The sequence below is a fragment of the Ictidomys tridecemlineatus genome, chromosome 2 (assembly GCF_052094955.1).
Source record: "Ictidomys tridecemlineatus isolate mIctTri1 chromosome 2, mIctTri1.hap1, whole genome shotgun sequence".
Taxonomy (NCBI): Eukaryota; Metazoa; Chordata; class Mammalia; order Rodentia; family Sciuridae; genus Ictidomys; species Ictidomys tridecemlineatus.
This window is the reverse complement of record NC_135478.1, coordinates 179373183-179389010: the sequence shown is the minus strand read 5'-3', so window position 1 is coordinate 179389010 and position 15828 is coordinate 179373183. Positions and strand designations below refer to the sequence as shown.

General features: G+C 36.3%; 1 protein-coding gene across 1 annotated transcript in view; it reads left to right on the top strand.

Annotated features, from left to right (window-relative positions):
* Positions 1–15828, top strand: part of Snd1 (staphylococcal nuclease and tudor domain containing 1) — a 410467-nt gene that overhangs the window by 49631 nt on the left and 345008 nt on the right. The window contains exon 9 of the mRNA XM_005319414.4: positions 1866–1956. Within this exon, the coding sequence (XP_005319471.1) occupies positions 1866–1956 (91 nt within the window). The remainder of the gene's footprint in view (positions 1–1865; positions 1957–15828) is intronic.

The window sequence follows — 15828 nt, the reverse complement described above, 5'->3', positions numbered from 1 at the left end:
TCATATTATGAGGCCTGATGCCCTAATTTACTAATAAGTATGTTTTCATCATAAGTGCTAATGCAACTCTGAGGCGCTATTGTCATGTTTCAGGCTTGGTGGTTTGTGATTAAAGCAGAAATAATTTATTTCCAGAAAACAGGCTGTAGAAAATCCAAAGATTGACTATTTCAAGTGTCAAGGTCAAGTACTTCTGGATGTTTAGGTAAATTTCTTCCATTTGGCGGGGGTAGATGGAAGAAAGTAAAGCAGGTACCAATAGTAGATACATGGAAATAATACTCAGGAAACCTTGAATCTCCACTTCCTAGCATGCTTATGATCAGAAGAAAGGAAATAGTCAGTGACAATGGTCTACTCTCAAGGCTTGTTTTGTTATATCAGAATCTTAATAATGATCTTGATAACTTTACATTTTTGTCATTGAGACCTACACCTAAGTAATGTACAACAGAAAAATAACTATAGTGTTTGTATCTTTTCTTAGATCTTCCACATCCCTTTGTACATGTTAGCAGAAATATTTTCAAGTTTTTAAGAATATAGATTTTAATATGGCCCATTGATACAGCTTGTCTGACAAATGCACGTTTCACGTATTATTTGGAGGAGAAAAAAACAGTGATTACTCAAAATTTTTTTTTTGTTTTTATGTTCTCCCTTAATTACATTAGAAAGATATAATAACCTTGTTTAGTTCAGTGTTCCAAGTACTTCTGATTATTCTATGAGGTTAATTTCTTCTTCCATTTTTTTTTTTTTTGTGTGTGTATGTGTGTTCAGAAATTACTATTCTAGATCATTCTTTTGGTTGAGAATTTTGTCTTTTGAGCTTTTTAAGTTCCTGCCTCTTTGAAGAAAGTGAGTACAATTAAAGTAGTATCTACATGTTTCATAACATCTGTAGAAAATTTTATGGATTTTTTTGGAGAGTTCTCATCATTATAAAACAGGCTTAGATCAGGGAATGCAGGGAATGCAAATCATATCTCAATATGTGATTACTTGCCTGCTGTTTTGCATATTATATTTGAGCTACATGCCTTGTTGGTAAAATTACTTCCTCTCCATGGAAGTACTTGTGGTTTTTTCATTTTAGTGCGTGTTAAAAAAAAAGTTGCAATACTGTCTCCAGAAATAATAGTTCCTTTCCACAGCACATGCATTCACTCATTTGTAAATAGTTTAAGACAGCTGTTCATTGATTTTTTTTTTTTTTTTTCCCCAATCTTTGCACATATTCAATTTCCCATTCTTAGTCTGACTCAGAAAATATCTACTGGGCTTAGTACTACAAAATGAATTTCTAGCATCATGTTTTTTTTTTTTAACTCCTACCAATGAACTTCTGTAAGGATCTTGTTTATTTTCCAGTTCTTCTTTAGATGGACTATGATGATGAGAATTTTGGATTCACATAGGATTTGATAGCTGATAACCTTTTTATATTTCAAATGGCAATTGAGCAGGTCTGTGCACACATGTGTGTGAGTTTTTCACATTTGAAACACCACTTACTCTTTGTTTGTTGTCCTACTTGTGGTAGTAGCCTCTCAGAAGATACTGGATAAATCACAATTAATTATCAGGGTGGACTTGTACTGTCCAAACTCAAACAGTTGCACACCTTGATCACAGTCTACCAATCATGAGTTTATGTATATAGGTATCTTGGATTTTTTTCTATTTGCTCTACACTTTGGATATTTCCATTTGCTATCACTCTTAGTTCTGATTTGACTGGAGACTTACATGTCTGTAGGATAGGATAGGATTCTGTACTAACTGCTTCCATGATGGTGATGGATTCAGATGGAATGGTCTTGGTCTGGCTGAATGATCTTGCATTCCTGTTTTATTACCAGGTTTGCCAAGGAGCGCAGGCTGAGAATATGGAGAGACTATGTAGCTCCCACTGCTAATTTGGATCAAAAGGACAAGCAGTTTGTTGCCAAGGTGAGTCATTCTCAGCATGTTGATAAGCATAATGGACATGGCTAGGCAAGTGATAATATGAGGATTTGAACAAGTACAAATGGTGTAGTTCTTGAATATCTAAAGGCAAGCATGGTATATGTGTGTGTGTGTGTGTGTGTGTGTGTGTGTGTGTGTGTGTGTGTGTGTGTTGTAGGGAGTTTAGAAATGATAAGAATATTTACATTTCTCACTGTAAATTAGGATAACTTCATCATAAATTCACAGGTTAAACTTGCAGACACTGTCAGCTTGAAATACTTCTCATATTTTAAGGATGCTTTTTATATACTAAGCAAATGGCGTTCTCTCAGATTTACTGTGTCCAAGTATACATACGCTCGTGTTTCCCTTTATTCTATTTGGTAACTCTGTGTGTGTGTGTGTGTGTGTGTGTGTGTGTGTGTGTGTGTGTAGTTTTTTTTTTCTTTTTTCTCCCCACCTCAAGAATTCTCCTTAACTGATATGACAGAATCAGAACTGTTAACGGATGCTTTAAATGGTGCTGTAAAAAAAAAATTTTTTTGTTTGTTTTTTTTGGTTGCAGGTTTTGGTAAGTTTAGTGGTAGACATGTTGTCTGTGCCTTCCCAGAATGCTGTAGTGTTTTACAACTTATTTTTTCTTTTGACAAAAGTTGCTGGAAATTTTGTCTATTTATAGGCAAAAAGTGGTTATGTGCATATTCTTGGACAAGGAGGGCTTTCTCATCAATTAACCATCAGTTTAGAATGGACAGCCACTAGGTGGCACTGTCAGCCTGAAAAATTCTGAAACTGTTTATCTTAGAATGCTAAAATTTTAGCAAAGTCTCCAAGGAATTGGTAAATTTTTTCACTCTCTCTTTTATGATGCCCAAAGTAATAGGTCATAGAGTGCTCAAGTGTCCTCTTTCCTTCTTTTAGTAGGTGCTCAAGAGCTGTTAGGTTAGTCATAATCACCCCCTGTAGTAGACCTGAGTGGGGGTTGTCCCTGATGGATTATTCCCCTGAGCATCTAATAGGTTGTGATGTAGATCAGAGGGCCTTTGCCTCCTTTCTGTGTGAGGAATATACTCGTGTGCATGGACTGCTTTACCTACTTGGAACTCACTTAGTTGTGCCTCTGTTTTCTGGAAGTTAAAATGTGGTTACTGAATCAAAGCATGACCATTCACTCAACAAGGGAGGCAGGGGCATTAGTGATATCTGTGAGGCTTTGGAGTCCCATCACCTTGCCCTGTCTCTGTCAGCACGTCCTCACCTGTAGAAAAACCTGGAAGATGAGTTTTGGGCTTTTCCTGGTTGGGGAACTAAGAGATTGCAGAAGAAAGAAATTCAAAGGATTAGATGATTGGGTTGATAGCTTTATCATTTGTCTTAAGTATGATGTACTATCAACTAGAAAAGGGAGAAATGGCTGTAGGAACATTTCTTCTACTCTTTAAAATCTTGGGGTGTATGGTGGCACATGCCTGTAATCCTAGCAACTTGGAAGGCTGAGGTAGGAATATCACAAATTTGAGGCCAACCTTGGCAACTTTAGGAGACCCTGTTTCAAATAAAAGGTTAAAAGGGCTGGAGATGTGGCTCAGCAGTAGAGGGCTTTGGGGTTGGGGTGGGGCAGGAGATTTACCATGTTTTTAAAATTTTTAAGCATATATATTTTTTTGAAAACAGGAAAAGTACATAAAGAGGGTAAGCAAAATACTGATATTACCTAAAACATTATGATGTAGCTGTTTTTCTAAATAGACTTGATCATATGGTCTTATCTCTAAATTGGAAGACCTATGGTTCTTAGGCCAAATCTGGCTCTGCCCTTGTTTGTATGACCTGTGGATTTTTTTTTTTTTTAAAATACATGACAGCGGAATGTATTACAATTCTTATTGTACAAATAGAGCACAATTTTTCATATCTTTGTATAAAGTAAGTTCACGCCAATTAATGTCTTTATACATGTACTTGTTTTTTTTTTTGCATTACAATTCTTATTACACATATATATCAATTTTTCATGTCTCTGTATAAGGTGGGTTAACACCCAATTCGTGTCTTCATACATGTACTTTGGATAATGATGTCCATCACATTCCACCATCCTTGCTAATCCCGTGCCTCCTCCCTCCCCTCTTCCCTATGATCTATGGATTTTACACAGGAGAAAAAAATTTTTTTGTGGTATATGAAAAATTTTCAAAATTAAATTTCATTATCATGAATAAATTGGAGCATAGCCATCTGTATTTGTTTAAGTATTGTCTGTGGTTATTTTCCTGACACAATGTCCGAGTTCTGTAGTTGTTATGGAGTTGTTGAAAACTCTTTGAGTTTAGTTTACAAAGTGTGAAATATTTGCTAATGGCGTTTATATAAAGTTTGATGATCCCTGATCTGTTTCATTCTTACTCAGAGTACCTTGCTATGAAATGAGGAGCTTGAGATAAAATGTTAGTCCCTGCACTACTTCCTTTGTCAAGAAAAATTTGAAGCTGGGAATATAGCTCAGTATGGGTCTAGCTTGCTTGAGGTCCTGAGTTTGATCCCCAGCAACCAATGCCTCCCATAAAAATTGAAGGGAAAGACTTGCTACAAAACATACCAGTAGTACTCTTCCTATGTATGTAGTTGATTAATATTGTGGTATAAGTTCTTTAGCTCATTGCATACTGGCAGCCGCTTTGAGTAGTACGAGTCTGTACTCTTTTGTGCATAAATTTTACTTTTATAAATGCTTACTTTTAATACAGAAAAAAGGTAAGCTTTCTGTAGGCTTATTAACAAATGTAGTAGTCCAATTTCTGTCTCTCTTGAGGCACATTCAGTTCTTTGCTAATTCATACCTGTGAATAAAATAATATATATATATATATATATAGTTATTTTTTTAAGAAATTCAGTTTTGGGTGTAACCGCTTTGTTTTATTCCATGGGTGAAAATGGATTTAATTTTGTGACTCAAACATACATACTCACATGGGTACACACATGCTCTTTCCCATCCTTCACATATGATTATATCATAATTTTGGTTAAATTAATATTCAGTATTTACTGTGTAAATGCTACTCACCGCAAAGCTACATCTGTATAGCTTTCTAAAAATATTTCTAACATGTACATCATATTTATTTATTTATTTATTAATTATTGTAGATGGACACAACACCTTTATTTTATTTATTGGTTTTCGTGTGGTGCTGAGCATCAAACCCAGTGCCTCACACATTCGTGACTAGTGCTCTACCACTAAGCCATAACCTCAGCCCCTAAATCTATGTAGATTTTAAAAGTAATTTTTATTTCCTGCACACCTTTTCATTTTCCCTATAATTAATGTTTTTTAACATTTATGTGTGTGTGTGTGTGTGTGTGTGTGTGTGTATTTAAAGAGAGCGAGAGGAGAGAGAGAGAGAATTTTTAATATTTATTTTTCAGTTTTCGGTGGACACAACATCTTTATTTTATTTTTGTGGTGCTGAGGATCGCAGTGCCCCATGCATGCTAGGCGAGCACGTTATCGCTTGAGCCACACCCCCAGCCCTGTATATAAATTTTTAAATATTTTTTTAAAGTTATCGATGGACATAGTACCTCTATTTTATTTATTTATTTTTATATGTTACGGAGGATCGAACTAGTGCCTCACATATGCTAGGCCACTACTCCAGCTTCCATTTACGTATATGCTTTTAATTCAATTCTCACACCTTCTACCTGTCTAAATTTTATCTCAGGACATCCATTCAGTTTGATAATCTTATTTTAAAAATATTTTCTTGGAGCCTCGTGACCTGCACTAATTTTGTCCAGTTCCTCTCTTTGCCTGTTATGTGTTTGTTTGGATTTCTTCATCATTATTCGGAGGGGTTTTCTTTGCTTTATTCTCTGGTTAGAACTATGCTTGTTGGAGATCCCATCACTTTTTTTTTATTCTTTATTTTGACAGCATACTTTTTCTGTAACTTCATGGCAGATGTGCTAAAGGTAAATTTTCTTTCATATCCATTCTCTAGATAAACTTTATTGATAATTTAGCCGGGTATAGAATTTTATTTTGGAAGTTATTTCCATCAGAATTGTTAATTTATTATCCTATCATCTAGTTAAGATTTTTTTTTCTTGTTTTTTAGAGTTTGAAACCATTCTGATTCCTTATTTTGTATGATTTGTTATTTTTTCTCTAGAGGGATTTAGCAAATTCTTTTTGATTCTAGCATTCTGACATTTCTCCATGATTTTATTCAAATGTGAGTGTATTATATTTAAATGTTTAGATCTTTGGTTTTGGACCTTTTTGCCTCCACCCAACTCTTTTGTTGAATTCCATCTAATTTGTCTGTCCTCCTTTTACCTAGAACTCCCATTTATTATTTAAATGTTGGGCTTTGTGGGCTGGTATTCTTGTTTTTTCTTTTATTTTCCTTGTCTGTTTTTTGTTCTTTTTATATCTCTTTCTGTTTATTTTTCAACCCTTCTCTTCTGTTCTTTAATTTCTAAGAGTTGTTTTTTATTCTCTGAATGTTTTCCTTTTACTACTTAAAATAACATCTCAAACTGAAGCTGTAGCTCAGTGACAGAGTGCATGCCTAGCATGCATGAGGCACTGGGTTTGATCCTTGGCACCACATAAAAATAAACAAATAAAATAAAGGCATTTTGTCCATTTACAACTACAAAATTTTTTTAAAAAAAAATAACATCTAAAACTTATTATATGTGTGAGAAATTAATTTTCTTGAAGTGTTCCTTGTACACTCTCTGTATCCCTCCATGCCTTGGTTATTTTGGTTCTGCATTTTTCTTATTGGAGGCTTCCTCAGATATTTGATAATCCTTTGTCATTTCTCTTTCTTTGTTTTAGTATGAGGTGTTAAGTACTGAGTTGGAAGCATTGAACTTAAGTGTGGGTTTAGGGCATACATCTTGAAATTCAGCAGCTTCTTACAGAGATTTGAAACCAATTCTAGCATTCGGCCCCATTTTCAATCCCATTTAAGATGTCTGATTTGACAGTTTGAGACTTTTGACAAGTTGGGGATAGTGAAGAAGACTTGACTGTAAATCAGATTGACCAGAGTGTTTTCTCACCTCTGGCTCTGGATTTCGCTTTTGTGAATATGTAGACTCAGTTGCATCTGTTTACTTTGTAGCTTCTAGAGTTTTGTGGCAGTATTCTGTATGTTATCATGTCTTTGTCCTCTTGGGCTTAAATATGTTTAGCAGAAAGAAGCAGAATAAACCTTTAAGCTTTCTTCTTTAACTGGCACATAATATTCCATTGTGAAGCTGCAGTATAATTTACTTAACCAGCTACCAATAAGTTAATATTCATGTAGTTGGCAATTTTTCTAGTATTTAGAGAGTTTTATAAATTTCCATGTAAGTGGTATTTATTTCCTTAGAAATGATTTGGACCATATCTGTCAAATAGCCCTTCAGAAATGTTAACCTCTTCAGAGGGTATACCTGTCTTTATTTTCTAATATATGATAGGATAGGGGTTAGCCAATTTTTTTCCTGAAAAGAATACAAAGTAAATATTTTAGGCTTTGCAGGCCATATGGTCCCTGTGCAGTGGGCTGCATGGCCATTGGATCATAGTTTGCCAACACTGGATATCAACACTAAATTAAAAAGGAAAAAATGATCTGCCTTATTTTTCATAACCTAGCACCCTGCTGTAGTTCTACAGTCAATTTTTACACAATTTAAAATGTGTATAGGTGCCTAATAACTTTTTTAAGGGACTAATAGTCTTCAGGTACCCAGGGTCCACACCCACATAGTTGAAAAGTCCCATGAGGTTTTGCTGAGGATTCTACTCTGAGAATCATGTGATTCTGAGGTCTTAGCAAATAGTTGGTTCTTTCTTCATCAGTCACTCTGTTTTTTTAAGGAGTTAATTGTATAGGGCACAGCTAAAATAACCTGAAGTGCCTACAAAAGCTAACCTCTGACTTCTTTAGCTGGGTGTCTCTGAGGCTCCTTAGTTGATTTCTGAAACTGATGCAAAACTATGGACCAGTGTTGGTTAAGAGGCTCACTCTGAGAAATTTGAAATTTAACCAAGTATTTCTCCTTTGAAAGACTGGTTTTCATTGTCTGCTTAAGCAGTCTTACTTCTCAAGGAATGAGATGCAAGGGAGGGCTCTCCTTGTCTCTCCAGGTTAGCAGAAAAGCATGTTCCTTTCACAGCGATTAGCTGAGCCTGCCTGAGACTTTTGTGCCTGTCGTGGCCTGCCAGTTCCCTGCCTGCCTTCCCTGTGGCGTTTTAGCTGATCTGTGCTGTTTGTAGCCATATGGTCCCCTGAGCACGTGGCTTGGCTTCCCTGTCCCTGCTGCTGGATCTGTGGGCATTGCAGATTTCACAGACCTGAATAGCATTGCTGAGGGGAGGGGAAGTGGAAGTATGTCCTCAAGAGGTGTCTTCTCACTGTCCTGCTGGTTAGAGGCTTTGTGCTTAGCTCTCTGTCCCTGTGTGATAGTTTAAAGAAACAGAGCCCCAAACTGGGTGCTTTGAGACATTAAAAACCTGGAAGTATTTCCTGCCTTCAAGGAGCTTACCCTTTTGGACTTTTGCGTGGGAACCCTACATAGTTGGCATTAGTGGCCGAGTCCAGTTTTATAGATCATAGCTTTTAGCTATCTGTGGATACATTTGAATGTAACTGGTTTTGTCCTGATTATTTTTTGCTGTGCTTCCACTTGTACATGAGTTATTTAGCATCACAGCTGTAGATGGAGTCCATTATTATGTCTCTGAGGCTTTCCCCCTAGTTTTTTCTGTTGTAAAATTCACATAATATAAAGTTTACTACCCTAATCATTTTAAATGTACAGTTCAGCGATATTAAGTATAGTCATATTGTTGTGCAGCTATCACCAGAATTCATCTTCAGGATTCTTTATCTTATAAAACTAAAACTATACCACTTAAATAATAATTGTCTCCTCATTCTTCGTTTTCATTAGCCCCTTGAAACTATCATTCTACTTTTTGTCTCTATGATATGGATGCTCTAAGTAACTCATTTCAGTAGAATCATATGGTGTGTCTTTTTTGTAACTGGCTTATTTAGTATATGTCTCCAAACTTCATCCATGTTATAGCATGTGTCAGAATCTCCTTCCTTTTTAAGGCCAAATAGTGTTCCAGTCTATGTATACATTTTTAAACTTGTTTGTTTATCTGTTGATGGATACGGGGCTTGTTTACACATTTTAACTATGGTGTACAATGCTGCCACAAGTTTGAGTGTGAAAGCATCTTTTGAATAACTTGTTTTCATTTCTTTTAAGTATGTACCAAGAAGTGGATTGTTGATGATTTTATCTTTAAGTTTTTGAGGAACTGCTACCCTGTACCATTTGTATCTCCACCAGCACTACACAAAGGTTCTAATTTCTCTACATCCTCTCTAACATTTGGTATTTTCTGGATTTGTGTTGCTGTTTTCTGTTTTGTTTTGTTTTGGTACCAGGAATCGAAACCAGGGTGCTTAAGCGCTGATCCATATCCTCAGCTTTTTAAAAATTTTTGAGACAAGGGCTTGTGAAGTTGCTCGGGGCCTTGCTAAGTTGCTGAGGATGGTCTCAACCTTGTGATCTCTCCTGCCTCAGCATCCTGAGTTGTTGGGATTATAGGCATGCATCACCATTCCTGGTCATCCCTATCCCTTTTTATTTTATTTTTTGAGACAGGATCTCACTAAGTTGCTGAGGCTGGCTTTAAACTTGTGATCCTTCAGCTTAGCTTCCTGAATCACTGAGATTATAGGGGGTAGGGCACCCTTGCTCTTGGCTCATTTTTTTATGATAGTAGCTATCTTAGTGGGAATAAAGTATTCATTTCATAATTTTTGATTTGCATTTACCTTAATGATTAGTGGTGTTGAACATCTTTTCCTGTACTTATTTATCATTTGAAAATCTTTATGTCTTTATTTTAAAGTTCTCTGTGTGCCGAGCTTTTAGTTTTTGTGATCAAATCTAGAGCCTTTTATCTATTTTTGAGTTGTGTTGTTGTTAAGTTTTAGGAATTCTGTATATGTTCTGGAAATTTGTTATCAAATATATGATCTGGAAATAGTTCCCATTCTGTGAGTTATTTTTATTTTGTTAGTAGTACTTTTGGTGTACAAATTTTTAAAACTTTTATGCTGTCTAATTTGTCTATTTTTTGTTAAGTTGCCTGTTGTCTTTGTTGTCATATTCAAGAAATCATTGCCAAATATGAAGTTGTAAAGTTTTTGCCTTGTGAATTTTTCTAAGAATTTTGTAGTTTTAGACTTATGTATTTAAGTTAAGGATGCACATTGAATTAGCTTTTAATATATGATGTTAAATAAACATCCAACTTTGTTTATTTATTTATTTTTTTGCATGTGGATATCCAGTTTTATCAGCATCATTTACTGAGAAGATTGTTCTTTTCTCATTGATGGTATTGACATCTTATCAATAATCATTTGACCATATATCCAACAACTTTATTTCTGAACTGTATCCCAATGAGCTGTACGTCTGTTTTACCCTATAGTTTTGGTTATTGAGCTTTGCAGTAAGTTTTGAAATCAAGAAATATGTGTCCTCCAGCTTTGTTCTTCCTTTTTCAGTTCGTTTTGGTAATTTGTGGTCCCTTAAGATTTGATATGAATTTTATGATGAATGTTCCTTTTCTTTTTTTAAAATTTTTATTATTAGTTGTTCAAAACATTACATAGTTCTTGACATATCATATTTCATACATTTGATTCAAGTGGGTTATAAACTCCCATTTTTACCTCGTATACAGATTGCAGAATCACATTGGTTACACATCCACTTTTTTACATACTGCCATACTAGTGTCTGTTGTGTTCTATTGCTTTTCCTATCCTATCCCCCCTTCCCTCCCTTCCCCTCCCATCTTCTCTCTCTACCCCATCTACTGTAATTCATTTCTCTCCCTTGTTTTTTCCCCTTTCCCCTCACTTCCTCTTATATGTAATTTTGTATAACAGTGAGGGTCTCCTTCCATTTCCATGTAATTTCCCTTCTCTCTCCCTTTCCCTCCCACCTCTCGTCCCTGTTTAATGTTAATCTTCTTCTCATGCTCTTCCTCCCTGCTCTGTTGTTCTCTGTATAAGGAGAACAACTTTCTCCTTATATCAAAGAAGACATTTTGGCATTTGTTTTTTAGGGATTGGCTAGCTTCACTTAGCATAATCTGCTCTAATGCCATCCATTTCCCTGCAAATTCCATGATGTTGTCATTTTTTAGTGCAGAGTTATACTCCATTGTGTATAAATGCCACATTTTTTTTTAATCCATTCATCTATTGAAGGGCATCTAGGTTGGTTCCACAGTCTAGCTATTGTGAATTGTGCTGCTATGAACATCGATGTAGCAGTATCCCTATAGTACACTCTTTTAAGGTCTTTAGGGATTAGTCCAAGAAGGGGAATAGCTGGGTCAAATGGTGGTTCCATTCTCAGTTTTCCAAGGAATCTCCATACTGCTTTCCAAATTGGCCGCACCAATTTGCAGTCCCACCAGCAATGTACAAGTGTACCCTTTTCCCCACATCCTCGCCAGCACTTGTTGTTGTTTGACTTCATACTTCAAACTATAGTACAGAGCAATAGTAACAAAAACAGAATGGTACTGGTACCAAAACAGGCGTGTGGACCAATGGTACAGAATAGAGGACACAGAGACCAATCCACAAAATTACAACTATCTTATATTTGATAAAGGGGCTAAAAGCATGAAATGGAGGAAGGATAGCATCTTCAACAAATGGTGCTGGGAAAACTGGAAATCCATATGCAACAAAATGAAACCGAATCCCTTTCTCTCGCCATGCACAAAAGTTAACTCAAAATGGATCAAAGAGCTTGATATCAAATCAGAGACTCTGCATCTGATAGAAGAAAAAGTTGGCTCCAATCTACATTTTGTGGGGTCGGGCTCCAAATTCCTTAATAGGACACCCATAGCACAAGAATTAATAACAAGAATCAACAAATGGGACTTACTCAAACTAAAAAGTTTTTTCTCAGCAAGAGAAACAATAAGAGGTAAATAGGGTGCCTACATCCTGGGAACAAATTTTTACTCCTCAAACTTCAGATAGAGCCCTAATATCCAGAGTATACAAAGAACTCAAAAAATTAAAGAATAAGAAAACAAATAACTCAATCAACAAATGGGCCAAGGACCTGAACAGACACTTCTCAGGGGAGGACATACAATCAATCAACAAGTACATGAAAAAATGCTCACCATCTCTAGTAGTCAGAGAAATGCAAATCAAAACCATCCTAAGATACCATCTCACTCCATTAAGATTGGCAGCCATTATGGAGTCAAACAACAACGAGTGTTCCTTTTCTATAAAACTTGTCTGTGGAATTTTGGTAGAGATCACATGAAATCTATAAATTGTTTTGAGTAATATTGGTATTTTGAGAATTAAGTCTTCTAATCCATGAACATGAAATGTGTCTCCACTTAACATAAGTTGTCTTTAATTTCTCTTAGCATATTTTTGTAGTAGTCTTTTTTTTTTTACTTCCTTAGTTAATTCTGAAGTATTTTCCTCTTTTTTTTCTATGATTGGAAATGCAGTTCTCATTTGAATTGTTAGCAGCTGATTTTGAGTGTTGGCTTTGTATCTTTCCATTTTGTGAATTTGTTTATTAATTCTAACAGTATTGTAGGTTTTGTAGACATACATTATGTGAGAATAGTGATATTTTATTTCTTCCTTTTCAATTTGTTTGCCTTTGATTTCTTTTCCTTGTGTAGTTGCTCTGGCTAGAATTACTAGGACAATGTGGATTGGAAATGACTCTTTGATATGATTTTTACGGAAGAATATTTCTTAATATTAGGAACATTATGTAGACTCTTTCAGTATGTTCTCTTATGGTAATATGGAGGGAACCAATAAAATACTAACCATCTCCCTGATTTTTGTCATGACTTTCAAATGAAAAGGAAGTCTGGGGATGATTTGGCTAGAAGGGTGGCCGCTGCTGGTTTGAAGCTTATATTAGCAATCTAGCTTGCTCATTTGAATAAGAAAACATTAAAAATTAAAAAAATTTTTTAGTGACAGTTTTACAGCAGACAGTACAGGGAACTCTATCAAGTTATCCTTCTTCTTCCAATCTAGTTTGCCCTACTGGCTTACATGTGTGGTACATTTGTTGTATGGTATGTTATTATTAACTAAAGGTCTGCCTTTATTAGGTTTTCTTGATTTTCTACTAATATCTTTTTTCTCTTCCAAAATAACCACATCATATTTAGTTATCATATTGCCTTAGCCTCCTCTTGGATATGACAGTGTCTTTCCTTGTTTTTCATGACGATAGTTTTGAAGAGTGCTGGTCAGGTAGTTTTTTAGGATGGCCCCTGTTGAAATGTGTCTAATGCCTGATTTCTGTTAGGGTTCATTTGATAGTATCTGATCTGAATTTGCTTAGGCCTAGAGGTTCTTCCAACATGGTATCATGATTCTTTCATTTTTGTGGAGAACAGGCTAGCAGCTCTGCTTTCATGAGGGACTGGGGAGAGCAGACATGGCATACAACCTTAAGGAGAAGAAGAAATAGCCAGATGTCATGATGTCAAAGAGGGAGAAGGGTATTTGCATCTCATTCCAGGTGAAAAGGATGCTCTCTGGTGCCTGAAGAAGCCTCGTTTAGGTTGATGATTCTCTTGCTTCTTTCTGTTATTGAGATTTGGGGCAGCAATGAAGCTGTAGGTGGTTGTATCTGGGGAGCTATTGAAAGGGTCTTTCTAGCTCAGGTGGCTGTGCTAAGGCTCTTTGTTCCTCCCCTGCTTCCTGCTGCAGAGCTTAAAGAAACCACAAAACAGCAGCTATTGACCACCCAGTGAGCATTGTGGATGAGCTCTGCAGATAGAGTATGGCAGAAGACTGCAGAATTACATGGATGTCCCTTGCCCTTGACAGATCTTGGTAGTTCTCTTGACTTGTGGCAGCCCTTACCCTATACCTTGTCATCATTAACTATTGAGATTCAAGAAATGGAGAGGGAATGGGATTTAGTCCAGCTAGTGGTTTGCTCTGTATGGATTTCTGCTGCTGGGCTTTCAGTGCTCTCTTAGTGTGTATGTTGAGGGTGGCTGGATTAGGGATCCATAGCTTGTAGAGAAGGTGAGCATTATGGGCATACTTCAGTTACCTGATGAAAAGCACAAGAAATATTACTGTTCAAAGTGGTCTGCAATGGTGCCGACTAGCAGGCTTTGGATAGTAACCCCTCTGCATTTTACTTAGTGTATAGCATGGGACATAACCCAGTGTTTCATGGCTATTCCATGCCTATGCTTAGGAGCTCCTTATTCTCTGGACAGTAATGACATAATTTACAGAGAAATAGAAAACCATAACCACACACACACACACACACACACACACGCGCGCGCGCGCGCGCGCTCGCTCACTTGCAAGTACTTACCTTACCCTCAACTCCCAGAAAAGTGAGCTTCACGTAGATGGTAGCGTCAGAGTACGCAGTTCCTGAAGAGGAGGTTTCTAATCAGGGAGATGCCGAGCAGAGTCTGCTGCTGTGGCCTAAAATTTACAGCTCCAAGAATTCATTCGCTGCTGCTGCTGCTAACGCATTATAAGGCATGACGAATACTAGTACCTTGTCACAGGGTATGCTTAGATCTTCACATTCTAGAATCAGGGGGTGAAGGTGTGAGCACTGTGACACTTTCCCTAGTGTTATTCTTTGCAAGCATGACTAGGGTACAGAGAATGTTGAAAATGGTTGTCATGTATTGATTATAGGAACTTACCTGTTTTTTTGCAATTAACAATTTAATAAGAGTATTGGTTAGAAAGAATTATAGATCTGTCCAGCATTGAAATTTTGGAAATAGTGTCCTTTGTGTACATTTGAGACACCAGAAGATTACTTTATTATTCTTCAGCTATCCTTTTGAAGGAGGAACTGTATTGATTGGCTGTATTAGCTGTTTTCCTTGGAATGGCTTAGAGGAATTTTTTTCTTCCCTTTGGTTTGAAGTTAGAATAGCAGAATAAATAGCACATATTGTGTAAATCTCACCCCTTAAATATTCTATCATCCATTTTCCTTTAACACAAGTGTAAGATTTTAAAGGAATAGGGAAATCATTAGCTGGGGCCTTTCTATTTTGGTCAGTCATTCTCTGCTGGTATCTTTAAGGAAAACATTCTATTACAGTGAGAATTTCTACCTGGCACTAATGTGACTAGGTTGCAATAGAAATAAGATCTAGTTTTTTTTTTTTTTTTCAGTTACTGAACCTAAATTTTTGGTTATACCTTCTAATTAGTTCTTAGGTTCTAATCTCATGGACATACAGTTTTTCTGATTGGTGTAAGGGGCTCTTTGGAGGGTCCTATACCCTTTGGTACCACCCCTATCCAGATAACCAACCCTGGACCTTGGTCCTGGTGTGACCACATGTCATACCTTTTGTTACTTTGTATCTTCTATCAAGTTTTTTTCTGCCCAGGTGATTTTTGGGTTCTGGCTCTTTGGATTTTAGCATTTTGCTTTCTTAATCTGTCATAAAGGTTATAAAATAATGGTTATGGTTATTAGAGCCTTTCTTTTTTGTTGCTGCCTCAGTTACAAATTATTCTGATGTATAGTAGACATTTAAAAAAAATTCCCTTCTCGTAATCTACTCAGTTCTTTCTCAGATTCTTCATTACTTTGCTGATCCCTGCCTGTTCCTCATACTCTTCCATTATTCATCGTGGCCAGGACCTGGGATATCCTTCCATTCTCCAGCCATAGACTGACAGTGGACGATTTGGAGCTTGGTTCCAACTGTCATCTTTCTTTTTTTTCATTTAT